General features: G+C 42.5%; 1 protein-coding gene across 1 annotated transcript; it reads left to right on the top strand.

Moving 5' to 3' along the window:
* The first annotated feature begins 8,067 nt into the window (after nt 1-8,067).
* On the top strand, nt 8,068-13,160 carry CD24 (CD24 molecule). The gene is made up of 2 exons (XM_035109298.2): nt 8,068-8,276; nt 11,592-13,160. The coding sequence occupies exons 1-2, from the start codon at nt 8,208-8,210 to the stop codon at nt 11,757-11,759; spliced, it is 237 nt and encodes a 78-aa protein (XP_034965189.1). The 5' UTR covers nt 8,068-8,207; the 3' UTR covers nt 11,760-13,160.
* Nucleotides 13,161-13,710: the final 550 nt, after the last annotated feature.

Raw genomic sequence — 13,710 nt, 5'->3', positions numbered from 1 at the left:
GAAGGAGTGCCAGAAATAGTGTTTGTGCATGCACGTGCGTGCACTACAGCCCATCGCAACATTTGTGGGACTGTGAACCGGCCCAAGCCACAAAAACTTTGCCAAACCTCGCTATGGATAATAGACCAGGGTAGTGTGGGGAATGCATAGATAAGCTCACAGGGACATGAATAAGTGAGCAAATGACTTCCCTGTTTTCTTCACTGAACCTGTCCTTCTCATCTTACAATATCCTCCAGCAGCTGTGGGAAAACAGGTAGAATCAGCATCATGTGTCAAACTTGCTCTTCTGAGGCCACCTGCACTTGTCCTCACTTTGATGGGACAAATATTCAATGCAACGATACATTTTTAAATCCCTATAATTGAGAAGGTAGTGTTCAAGCATGTGAAAAGCATCTTCCTGCCCTCAAAACTGAACCATACCTATCCTCCACACGGTCAGAATTGGAAGGGAGGTGCCATAGATCAGAGCCAAAATCCCACCTCAACACACCTCATTTTACAAATGGAGCCCTATCTGGCATGTCCGCCTCTTTCTCTCCCCTGTTTCTTTCAAGGAATCTCTTGAAGGTTGTGTGAACTACTTTGCTTCATATTACCAGGAATGTGAGGTGGGGGGCGGCCTAGAATAGAAAGCAGGTGGTTGTTGGAATTATTGTTGGTTCAGTGTGTTGGTTCTGTATTGTTGGTTCAGTGTGTAGCAACCTCCTGGAGCATGGGAGTTCATCACAGGAGCCAGGGCTGCATATTCCAATACAGTTGTGCAGGGTTTCAAAGCCATCTATCCACACTGCAAACTCTCATATTCGATTTGGCAGCACCCAATACATTTTGCCAATATTCCTTGCTGGCTGTTGGAGAATGCCCTTTTATTTTCCACCTACCCCCAGGTTAGTAAAGAAGTGGGATAGATAGATACATGAATGTGCAATAGTGGGAGTCAACACTGTGCCTACAGGCTCAAATGTGCCAACAGAGGCCTTCCCCCTCCCCTACTGAAATTAGGCTTGCTTTAAGTAAGCATAATTTTATGATATTAAGTGGGTGTCAGTCCGGATTAAACCCTGGGTCCCCTTCCAAACCTGTGAATTTTTATCTGTGAGGTTAGAATGTGTTAAGAGGGGGGGGGAATGAACAGGTCAAACTAGTCCCTTTGTCAGGGTAATAACCTTGGCTGCTGAGCCAAGTACCCAACATTTGCATCTAAAGAGAGTGAGCAAATGGGTGGGCTTTCCCCCCATCCCCCTCACCTGGCTGCTAGGTAGAAGAACAATAGCCTGAGTTCTTAAGGGGAGGTGGGAGCTGAGAAATGCTGGAAGCTGATGACAGAGGCATGCTTTGCTCTGTGCTGAGCAGAAGCTGGATTTGGGGTCTTATTTGAAAATCTAATGGAGAAGCGATATCTGTTGGGGTGTTTACAGTGTAAAGCCCTCCATCCTATGCTCAGGCTGCATATATATATAAATAAAATGATATATTCTAAATACACCACAGTCTCAACTGACCTTCAGTCCAAGGAAATCAAAAAGCACCTGGAAGCCCTGGAGTCTCTCACCATTTGGAGATTGGGGTGGCACATAACAAAGGTGGTGGATAACAATATACTGTGGGATAACACAACTTGCAAGTTCCTCGGTTTACTGTGAGTGTGGTGCCCAGAGCAGTTTGTGCAGTTTACCAATGTGAGCACAGGCCCAAAAAGGTTGGAGACCCCATGTGCTACAGAATCTATTTGTGAAAAGGCCCTTCCTAATAAATATATTATTATTATTATTATTATTATTATTATTATTATTATTATTAATATCCCGCCCATCTGGCTGGGTTTCCCCAGCCACTCTAGGTGGCTCCCAACAGATTAAAAACAGAATAAAACATCAAACATTAACATCTTCCCTAAACAGGGCATATCCTTTATTCAGTGACATTGAGCTTTAAATCCTTATATCAATGTTTTACTATGCTTTATCTCATTTGTCATCCTCACCAACACAGCAAGGAAGGTTGTTATTATTATGTCCATATTGTCTATTATAATAATGAGCATTTCCATGAAAAACTTTGATATGTTTTATATAAATATAAACTTTGATATAAGTTTACAGTAAGAAATGTATGTTTCCCTGTGCCCTTGAAAGCGTTCTTTGAATTTCCCACTTCTGCAGTTCAGAATGTCAAACCCACATTAGCAAGATTGTAAAAAACAACAAAAACATTTTAATGATGTCTCCCATCCACTTTCTATCTCAGATACACATTATTCAGACACGAACACAAATGGCGCCAGAAAGGCTTTGTAGTATAGTAGCATTGTGTGTGAAAACACCACCAGATTAACAGCCAAGGCTGCCAGGTGGGCCAATGGTTGAGGTGCGGGATCCCAATGATCCGAAACCACCATTTTAGCCATTACACAACATTTGACTCTGAAGCTGCTATATGATGTAGGGGAGTAAGTTCCATTGAAGTGAATGGGACTAACGTCTCTGTAAACGTGCATAGGATCAGATTACATGGATAAAATGCTATGTTCTTCGTTAACATCTGGTGAACTCAGTGAGACTTAGGACCAAACTGTATGCTATCCTGAAATCCTGTGTTTGGCACTGCCAATGCAATTTTCTTTTTGTATAATGCAAAGGTGGCGGCGGGGGGGGGGGAGGTTTTTGGATCAAGCCTGCAGTGCAGGGGAGGAAGGCCACGTGGACCAGATCTCCTTACTTCCAAGTGAGCATACATAGGATGATGGCCCAACAACCACTTATCAAATGATTTTGGGTCTTCTTTGCTTTTCTTTTGCCAGAGGAACACTTATCAGACAGTTGGTCTGTGTTCATGGCAATAAAAATTCCCCATTGCATTGTGAACACTGTAGCACAGGAAATTGTAGTATATAAAGTTATTTCCCTTAAAAGGGAAACTTCTTCCCCTTTCTCAGTGCTTGATCAGCTGCATTGAAGGAAAAGGATATGACAGAAACATTTGGAAGCATATTCACATTTCCCTTATCCTTCTTCCTATGTTGGGAACAAATGGATTGTTGTTTGTGCTAATTCAAAAAGCCTGTTGTGGTAGATAATGGCAATACATTGAACCCTGAAGCATGACTGCCTCTTGCTAGGGGAAGGGAGAGAAGAAAGGAACAGGAGAAAGGAGTGGAACCTAGGTGTTTGGTGGGAAACAACAAAGTGTATTTTCTCTGTCTGTTAGTCTCAACTCTGCCTTCTACGGACTGGAAGCATGCAATGTTGCTTATACCCAACAGATCCCTCTCACTTGCTCTGCTTCACACCTTCCTTGAGTGTTGCTGCCTGGCTGGATTGTAACCCTTGAACTCTTGACAATGCCTCATTCTTGCCTGGAAGATGGATAGAGAGGAGTGTGTGAATGTGTAAAAACTAGCCTTCTGTACAAAGGTACATTTTACACCCACTGCTCTTCCCACTTTTGCCTCTGGCCAGGGCTGGCCCACTCATGAGGCAAAGTGAGGTGACTGCCTCGGATGGCAAGATCCACAGGGGCAGCAGATCCCAATGCAGATATTTATTCCCCTCTTGTTCTTGATGCAGATCTTCATTCATGATTTCTTCCCTGATGGGGAGGGGGAAACAGTTTCTTTTGTTTGCCTCAGGCACCAAAATGCTTTGGACTAGCCCTGTTTCTGGCCTCACCCACCACTGGCCTGTGGTCATAGGGCTGAAAAAAAAATCCCCACTCCTGGGATACATCTCCCTGTGACCTTGAGAATTTGAAAAGTTTTATAGCCTATTGTTTGTTGTGTATGAGAGGCATGCTAGTACAAAAAGCCTGACTGCTCTGGCTTCACTCATCCCTGTTGCAAGTTTTCTTGCTCAGCAAGAAAAAATGATTAATAAATTTAATGACCACTGGGACGCAGGTGGCGCTGTGGTCTAAACCACAGAGCCTAGGTCTGGTGCGACAGGGTGAGCTCCTGTTGCTCGGTCCCAGCTCCTGCCAACCTAGCAGTTTGAAAGCACGTCAAAGTGCAAGTAGATAGATAGGTACCGCTCCAGCGGGAAGGTAAACAGCGTTTCCGTGCACTGCTCTGGTTCGCCAGAAGCGGCTTAGTCATGCTGGCCACATGACCCAGAAGCTGTATGACGGGTCCCTCGGCCAACAAAGCGAGATAAACGCCACAACCCCAGAGTCGTCCGCGACTGGACCTAACGGTCAGAGGTCCCTTTACCTTTACCTTTACCACTACTTCTACTTAGCCCTGGTTTCCCAGGGATTGTAGTTTGTTGCTCCCTAAAAAGCCATAATTAGTAAGCTGACAGCAAGCTGTGATTTGAGGTTGGCAACAAACCAGGCATGTTGGAGAGCCACAAACCATGACCCCTGGTTTGGATGTAGGAGAATAGCAGATTAATTGCAGCTTCCTGGCTTGTTTTCCCTCTTGTACCCAGAGCAGAGCAAAACCAGATTGATCATGCAGGGTACACTAGCACACCTGACTAACCTTGAGATTGAAATTAGCCTGTGAACTACTCTGGGTAAATTCTTCATAGTTTTTAAAAAAGCCAGCACTTTGACTAAACTATGGTAAAGAGCAGCCAGAACACATTTTGAAGTTCTCAGTGTTTCTGAATACTCTTCAGGGGCCTTTCTATGGAAAAAGTGTTGTTGTAGTAGTAGTAATCAAGCGTAGAGTTTGAAAAAGCATAGCTGATGATGGCTTAATCAATGTTCATTGTGCTAAAGCAGGTACAGCATTGGACTCAGACCTGAGAGATCAGGGTTCAAACCTCAACACAGCCACGAACTTGGGTGACCTTGAACCAGTCTATGGCTCTCCGCCTAATCCAAGATACAGGTTTGCTGTGAGAATGAAATAGGCAGCGGGAGAATCACCTTGAACTCCTTGGATGAAAGGTGGAATTGTTGTTGTTTAGTCGTGTCTGACTCTTCGTGTCCCCATGGACCAGAGCACGCCAGGCACTCCTGTCTTGCACTGCCTCCCGCAGTTTGGTCAGACTCATGTTTGTAGCTTTGAGAACACTGTCCAACTATCTCGTCCTCTGTCGTCCCCTTCTCCTTGTGCCCTCCATCTTTCCCAACATCAGGGTCTTTTCCAGGGAGTCTTCTCTTCTCATGAGGTGGCCTTTCACGGATCACTGCCTTGTCGTGGCGAAGGGGCTTGAATAACTCAGAGAAGCTATGAGCTATGCTGTGCAGGGCCACCCAAGATGGACAGGTCATAGTGGAGAGTTTTGACTAAACGTGATTCACCTGGAGCAGGAACTGGCAAGCCACTCCAGTATCCCTGCCAAGAAAACTCAATGGACAAAGACAACAGGCAGATAGAAAGGTGGAATAGGGATGAAATAATATACATAAATAATGTTCCTCAAGTAGAGTAACAGCATACAAAATAAGTGCTAGTGCTATCATCTATCTGTCTATCTATCTATCATCTATCTATCTATCTATCTATCTATCTATCTATCTATCATCTATCTATCTATCTATCTATCTGGCTCTGGCTCCCCCCGCCCCCATAATTAAAAAGCAAGCCTCAATTCAGGAGAATGCCTAGGCAGTGTGGGCTTTACTTACCGTATCTATGTTTTGGAAATGGGATGAGATCCTCTAACCATTAACTGGTTTTCAGTAGAAGCCACTGTTTTTTCAGCCTAAACACACACTCATAGCTCCAGTTGAGTCAAAGGGAATTTTCACTTTTTCTCTATAATTAATTCCCGCAGATTTATGGAATGTAGGTAAAATGCAGCTAGTTGAAACATCACTACTAGAGAACTGGTCACAAGTGAAATTAACTAGAGAAAGTATATTGTTGTCATGTTCACTGCTCCCCTCAGAATGGGCATCACCTTTAAATTATTACGCATTCCAATAAATAAAAAAAATCCAAAAGCATCCTTATCTTATCCTCCATTTACTAGATGAGTCTCCTTTCATAAGGAACTGGCAGCCAAGGAGCAATTAGGCACAAGAAAAATCCCTTCAAGATTTCCTCCCTGGAGATTGGCTTAGCCGAAAAATACCTTTGCAGATCAAACAGCTCTTGCTGTCTTGCTCTTAAGGGCCTGTGCATTAGCTTCCAGAGTCACTCACTATTGCCATACCATTTAAACTGGAAATTATATAATTTCTTTCAATGATTTTTAAACTAGAAAAATATTTATAAACTTACAAGCCAGCAATACCCTGCTTTTCTTTTCTTTTTTTACATTTCAGTTTATGAAATAGTTAAAATCAGTCCCAGAGGAGTAGCCATATTAGCCTTTTGCAGGAAAAACAATGAAAGGTCTTTAAGGCAAAGAAAAGTATTATAAGCTTTCGTGGAGTACTGTAGTCTGTTGAAGCTTACACCAAAATAAATTTGTTTGTTGTTACAGTATTATTATTTCATTTTATAATGTATATAAAACAGAGATAACAATTATAACAACAGGCCAAAATTAAAAGGTGAAAAAGGTGAAAAACTATAAAATAGGCACGTAGAATGAGTAGTTGCACATAAGTTAACATAACAAAATCCAAGTAAAGACTATCAACTTTCCAGAGTTTTAATGAACAAACTATACGATGATTTTGACACGACTTCCAAAAAATGGCCAAGGTTGTAATGGTGATGCAACTACTAGGGAATAGTTGATTTAAAATATTAATATTAAGCCTGAAAAAACAATATTTGTGTGTTGAGAAAGAAAGAGGCAGAAATTGTATGTTAAATCTGAGGTGGGTTGTTGCCAACAAAAGTTCCTCTCATGCTGTATTAAGGCTGCAGTACTGAACATACTTACCAAGGAGCAATAAAGCCTATATGTTACGCACTAACTGTACTGTACTAAAATTCTCTCTTCCACACAACTGACCACACCTGCATAAACTTCCTCTTACATACTCCAGTGTTAAAGGTACAGGAACTCATCCTCTATTTGACCTGAAGAGTCTAGGAAGAAAGTTTCCCTGAATCTCTGTGGGACTTTCCTCTGACACAGGATGGCACCTGTGGCCTTTTAGCATTGTCTCAAGACAGAGTTCAATATACAGGAAGTGCAAAAACACAGAGAATACTTATTGCAATTAATTAAACATTAACAAGACAGTCCCATAAAGAGAGGTTGTTACTAATTATCTAATGGAAGGGAATTATCGTAATATGTCGCCACCTACCACTGTCGATCTGGGGCCAGGGGACACCCAGTGAAATATAGGCCTCCTTTAGGTGGGCATTTTAGCAGGTGCCATAACAGTGGTGAGTATATAAAAAATCCACTTAGGCACCAACATCACTGACAGTTTTAAACAATAGTTTTAACAACTATTAGCTTATTTGCATGATTAGAGGTCAGTTCTCAGATGCATCAAGTATTAAGAAAAGAGCATCACCTACAGAGTCAGCCACTCTGCCAATTCCTATAAGGGAGTAAGTACAGTATACAGTACAGTCATACATTTTTAAAACAACAGGCACAGGGGTTTCAGGGTCTTATGAAGCTGTGATGACTGACTTCAAAAGCCTCCCCCCCCCAAATCCATATATGCATTAACTTATTGGGTTAACTTAGTAGCGAGTTATGACCAACAAACTCTTCCTTGTTCCGTGTTATTTCTGGTTAAGGAGAAGGGCTTAGCTTCTAAGCCATCATCACTCAAATTAAGTTCTGATCACCACTCATTGTGTAGTTTTACTAGTGCACCAGGTGATGTCACCGTAAAATGAGAGAGACCTCTGACCATAACCAGAGTTGTTTCCTTTTTACCACTGAATTTACCCCACGTTATGCATCTAAAATAGGGGTTAAAGCTAACAGGTCGGACGGCGTGAATTCCAGGCGGGGCTTAGCCCGGCGGCACCTTTTGTTTTGAAATAAGCGAGCCTTCGAAAGGCGTCTGCTTCCTATTGTGCCGCGTTTGGTAGGGAGGGGGTGGGAATACTGAGTGTAGACCCTTGAATTGCCAAACGGGAGTTGCGGGGATCAGTGGAAGGGCTGACAACAAGGCAGAGGGCGGGAACGAAGCCGATACGGGTTTTTAAAAGCCCCAAAGAGGTGGGCCAGGAGGCAACGCGACGGGTGGGAAGGAGGAGGTCTACAGGGGCTTTGCCCCGCCCCGGCTGGAGCTCGGCGCCCGCATAAAAACCCTCCGCAGGCGCCTCCACGTTGCATCTCAGGAGCAGCTTCGGAGGGAGTCGGGGGCTCGCAGCGCGGTTAGACATGGGAACTGCACTTGCTACGCGGCTCGGCTTGGGGCTTTTGCTCCTGGCGCTGCTTTTACCTACTCAGGTGAGCGTCGGCAGCGATCTTGGTGTGGCATCGTACTCATGACCCCATACTCTAATCTAAAGGGTCGAGGGATCCTGTTTTTTCCTTCTGTTTTTTCTCCCCGCCCCCTCCCTGTTCTAGGTTACTGTTGGGTTCTGGACCCGACCCGCCCCCCACGCTTTGCGCTTTCCATTAATTCCTCTTGGCTGTGCATGTGTGAAAGGGATGGATGAAGGCTCATCCCGAAGACTAGCTCGCCCCCGGACAAAGTCGCCTTGGGCATCCCGGTCACGTCCAAGTTTAGAGCAATTCACTGCCTTCTCCTACAATGCGCGCATAATTGTGGCATCCCCAAGCCAGGGCGGATTCTACAGTGCTGGCTTCCCAGAAGGTCCTAAAGTTGTGCGATGTTTATTATTACCTCCTCCTTTTCTTCTGGATATGAGATGGTGTTAGGAGGCTTGGGGCACTAGGCTTGCAATATTCTGCCACAGCTCAAACAAAATACAAATGGGTGCCACTCGTATCAGTGAGAACACCCTCCCTCGGGTAGCTTTCAATATAAATCCTCAGTGCTACATTGTTGAGCTGTTTAATGTAGAATCTGCACTGTGTAGACCATGTGTGAAGGAAGGAAACTTTGCTGGAATATGAACCTCATTTAGATTATCAAGTTGCAGAAAATTGGTCTTTTGCATGGTGGGCTTCCACAGGAGGAGGCAACCATAATTCCCAATTTTCTTGTTTTATGTAAGTCTTTAGAATCTGGGATATGAGGCAGACTGTACAGCTATGACTCTTATTGTTTTGTGTGTGAGATGCTAGCTTGCTTCCCTTTTCAGTGTTTTACTCTTCCCCTCCCTGGGAAAATTCCTGCAGACACCCAGTATTGATTGCTCTCCTCTTCCATTTATCTAGAAGTCCTACTATTTTCACTGCAACCTACCCTTAGTAAGCGTGTTAGGTTGCAGACCCATTAGTATCCCGCTTTGCAATTTAGTAATCTGCCTCTAGCCACTGCTTTGGAACCATAAAGGCACCTTTCTTGTGTCTTTGTTTAGTAATCAAATACCTACGATATAATGGAGCCTAGGGATGTAAATGGAGACTTTTTTTAAAAAAAGAGGATGTCACATATGCCACAGCTAGAATAAAAGCTGTGTACGTACTATACATTTAAAGCACATCTCTTCTCCCCGCCACCCCTGGGAACTGTAGTTATTAAAGGTGCTGAGAATTGTAGCTTTGTGAAAGATAAACTACAGTCCCAGAATTGGTGGGTAGGGATTGTGCTTTAAATATATGGTGTGTGTACTCAGCCTGTGTTTCAGGGCAGGCTGTTTCTGTAATAAAGGATAGCGGCACACAGTTTTACCACTTAAGGAATTTGGAACGCCTGTTGGCTTTCAGTGTTAGTTTCGTTCCACATTCTTCTCCAGAGTTTTGCTGGAGGTGAAACAGTTGGCTGCTCGCTATAAAATGACAAAAGCTGCAGTGAGTTACTACTTCATGCAGCCAGCTACAGAAAGAAGGATGAGTCATCCTTTCCCCTAGCTCCATCATTTGCCCCAAACGAACAAAAAGTTGAAGGGATAGGACAAAGCTTGAAGCAACTTTGGCCAGGAGAGATGGGTTAGCTGGTATAAGGCAGCAAAGATAGTAGGCAAGGCTTGACTGCTATCCAAGAAACAACTCTTGGAACTGTATTTGAGAAGCTTTAAAAGATCTGTTGTGAGACTAGATCTGCTTTTTGAAGCTGTTTTTAGAAAGCAAACAAAATTTGCAGGTAGGTGGGCTGCTCTGTTAGGAAAACATTAGGAACTAGTAGCAGCAGCAGCATCCAAATACTGTACTGAGCATCTCAATTCTTTGAGGTTTCTCCTATAAAAGAACTTCTGGAAGCAATGTTTGATATGAAGGTGTGCAGCGAAATACTGGTCTCCCAAGTACACTACTTTCCACTTATGCCACATACTCTCTGCCAGCATAGACCCTCTGGGGCTCAAATGCTAACAGATGCCATGTGTTCTTGTTGCATGATAAAATTCTATACAGTAAGCGACATATGAGTTAACATTGCTACAGATCTCTGCTGCAAGCTGCTTAAAGCACATTGGATTTTAAAGACAAAACAGCCTGACTGTGGGACTGCAGCCTTGATTTCCCCCCCCTCATAGAATTGTAGAGTTGGAAGGGATCCCAAGGGTCATCTCGTTCAACCCTCTGCAATGCAGGAATCTCCGCTAAAGCACCCATGCTAGTTTGTGTTACACAGACTCCACTGCAGCCATACAGCAAGTCCACCTCGCTATCTCTTTTGAAACTTTGTGATCTACATGCTTGCTTGGATGTGAGTTTAACTGGTGGAGCTTGCTTGAAAGTAACTGATTTCCAAAACAGATTGGCAGCGTTACATTGACTTGAACTTGTATTAGTAAGTGTGGTTTAAGAGGCGCATTTCAAATCGTAATGCCTGCAACAGCAATCTGTTACTGCTTATTATAGTGGAAAACCTCAATTTTCCTGTATCTTGCAATCCAAAGCTATTCCATACATCTTCCCAGCTTTCAGACATACAAAACATTCCTCTTGTTAACTGCTGGAGACTGATTCTGGAATAGCTCTCCAGTATAAATAGCGCCACACTTGAAACCCTTAGCACAAAATTACCAGCTAGGCAGTGCAAAATACTACATGAAAGACTGGAACTTGACTAGAAAGACAGATATTTCTGTGGGTTCCTTCTGTCTTTTTGTGACTTGAAAGCTATTAAACTAGAGACAGAAAGAAGATGGCTGTTCAGAGATAGGATAGTAGTTGTGTGTGTATTCATCTCACTTGAACTATTGGCAAAACTAGTCTTTATGATTTTGCTAGATCCTTTTTTTAAAAGTTGTGTAACAGTGACCAAAACAAAAGAAACCTGTGTGTGCCATAGAAAGTGAAGTGATTTTCAAGCACTTAAAATTGCTTAGTATTGTCCCTAGTCTTAAGAGCTGACACCTCATTCAGTCAGCCTTGCTTCTAGTTGCATAGCACATTGTTAGCCCTGCTTTAGGCTCTAATTTATTCATTAAAATAAATAAATCTGTATTTCCATTTGCACAAAATGTCCAAGGAAGCTAACATCAGGACTTGCCTCCGAGCAGGCAAACAATTATTTTAGAGATGGATCTTCTTGGGCAGGCGCTGCCACTCTTCTCATCGCACCCATTTAAAGGTAGTAGCTTTCCTGAACTGACATGAAAATACATGTGGATATGCCCTTGAAGGCAAAATGCAAATTGGAAAAGGTATTAATTGTGGCTTTACAGTCTTTTCTTTCTTTATATTTAGACGAGTGGTGGTAATGGAACAACTCCATCTGCTGCAAACAATAATTCAAGTCCAACGTCCGCACCACTTAGCACACTGAACAATACCACCACCAAAGGACATGGAAGCTCTCTTCAATCAACTACTGGCCTCTTCATTCTCACAATCTCTCTTCTATACATTTGTTAAGAAACCCTGGCTGGGAAACTTCCACCATTCCCTGCCCAGTGCCCTGAACCATCTGAGATGGCTAGACCTTCCTATCCCAGCATGAAAAAGAACCACAGAATACCTGCATCAAGTCAGTGCAGTTTACGCTACAGTTCAGTTACTGGTACCAATTGGACTGAGAGTCTTATAAGAGCACCTGATGTTCCAAAGCCATTTCCCCTGAAAATCAACCCTATGACCATTCAAGATTAAAAAGGCCGTGGGGTGGGCTCCAGTCTTCAACAGCTGGAATTGGAAATACAAGACAAAGAAGTACAATTTGACTAGCCGTGGATAATGACCACCATGAAACACATAGGAGAGAGATCGTGAAGATATGCAAAATAAGGACTCTTTAATTTGAATGAAAATGAAGTTTTGAAAACCACTAGAAAATACAAATGGCGCTGGTTCAGTTCACTCAGTTTCGTATATAAGGTTGTATCCAGCAGACAGAGTTCCATCCAAAATTTTGCTTTGGAATTTCCAGCTTCAGTGGGGCAGATCTTATTTTAAGGCTCTGTTAATGTGTGGCTGTTCTAACTAAGCCTGTGTAGTTTTAAAATATATTGGAAAATTACTTTCACTGTGGTATTTCAGTTTTTTTTCCATTTTACTAAAGCTATAAGTGAACCATATGTGCCAGCAAAACAAGTTATTTGGCAAAGCAGTGGCAAAAACCACTTGAATAAAACTGATCAAGGGATCAAATCCACTGCTAAACTTGAAATGCTATTAATTTTACATTATCATAGTATTCACCTTCTAAAATAAAGCCTCTAGAGTCATTTCCAGATGTCCGTTTTGATTTGGTGCAGTTTGTATCTTAATCTATTTTATGCTTGAAATGTAATGTTGGGGCAGAAGAATGGAGAGTAGCTTTTTCAAACAAAAGTGGGAAGGGATGAAGTCTTCAATCATGGGAAGGGATGAAGTCTTCAATCATCAAGAATTTAAGAACATGTCTCAATGATCGAAACCAAATAACACTTGCACAGACACATTCTAGGTAATTAAATGTACTAGATAACAAATAATTTGAACTAAAGCTGGCACTAAGATGCAGCTTGAACGAAGTGCTTGGATTTTCAGAAATATGGAGAGGCTTGTTGACAGTACTATGTCCATGTAGAGTCTTGTCCTGTTCCTATGGAATCATAGCTTTTAAAGAGAACCCATCCTTTGACTTGGACAGTTTACCCCAAATCTAACATTTTGCATTGTTGAGTAACTGTGTGGTAAACTCCATAAAATACTATGGTAGGGTATATGTGCATTTCTTCCTTTTTGTATCAAGTACACTGTTTTGATTTTGTGACTATGTGATTATGCTTTAAATTTAATTGGGCAAATTGTAAATAAAAAAAAACCCTGATCTAAGATTTGTGTATTCTAGCATCTCTTCAGCACTTTACCATAACTAATTTAGAGCAAACAGATGCAGATGAAGGAAGGCTTTTTGCATTCCAGCAGAAAATGTGGATAGCTCTTTCTAGCACTTTTGTATGTTGGTGACATCACACATGGGAGAAGCTGCCCATTTTCTTTAGGATGCTTTAAAAGTTATACTCATGAAGGCCCTGCAGTATGTAGTGTTGCAGCTGATCAATTAAAAGCTAGGCAAATGGAAGATGACTCATTGGCTGGCTGATAGATTGCTAACTGCTAATGTTAGCATTTTTCTGTTAAGGGCTTCTGTACCTCTGACCACTTACATAAATGGCTAGAAACTCCACAAAGGCTGCTTAGATTCTTGAATCCACCACCTGGAATTCCCCTCATCCCCCTCAAGGATGGTCAATGACACAGGACGTGCTGATGATACTCATAGCTTGCTCCTCCAGAGGATGGATGCTTTTAAAAAAATAAATCCTGATTTATGTTAGGGTGATCAGATGTAAAAGGTTAAGCCCCCAGTGCCTTGGCAATG

Source organism: Zootoca vivipara, chromosome 3 (genome assembly GCF_963506605.1).
Source record: "Zootoca vivipara chromosome 3, rZooViv1.1, whole genome shotgun sequence".
NCBI classification, from domain to species: domain Eukaryota; kingdom Metazoa; phylum Chordata; class Lepidosauria; order Squamata; family Lacertidae; genus Zootoca; species Zootoca vivipara.
This window is presented reverse-complemented; position numbering and strand designations above follow the sequence as displayed.

Excerpts from the sequence above, each read along its gene's own strand:
- CD24 (XM_035109298.2), top strand. The coding sequence starts at position 8,208 with ATGGGAACTGCACTTGCTACGCGGCTCGGCTTGGGGCTTTTGCTCCTG. Across the intron at positions 8,277-11,591 it reads CGCTGCTTTTACCTACTCAG|ACGAGTGGTGGTAATGGAAC; the intron begins GTGAGCGTCGGC and ends CTTTATATTTAG.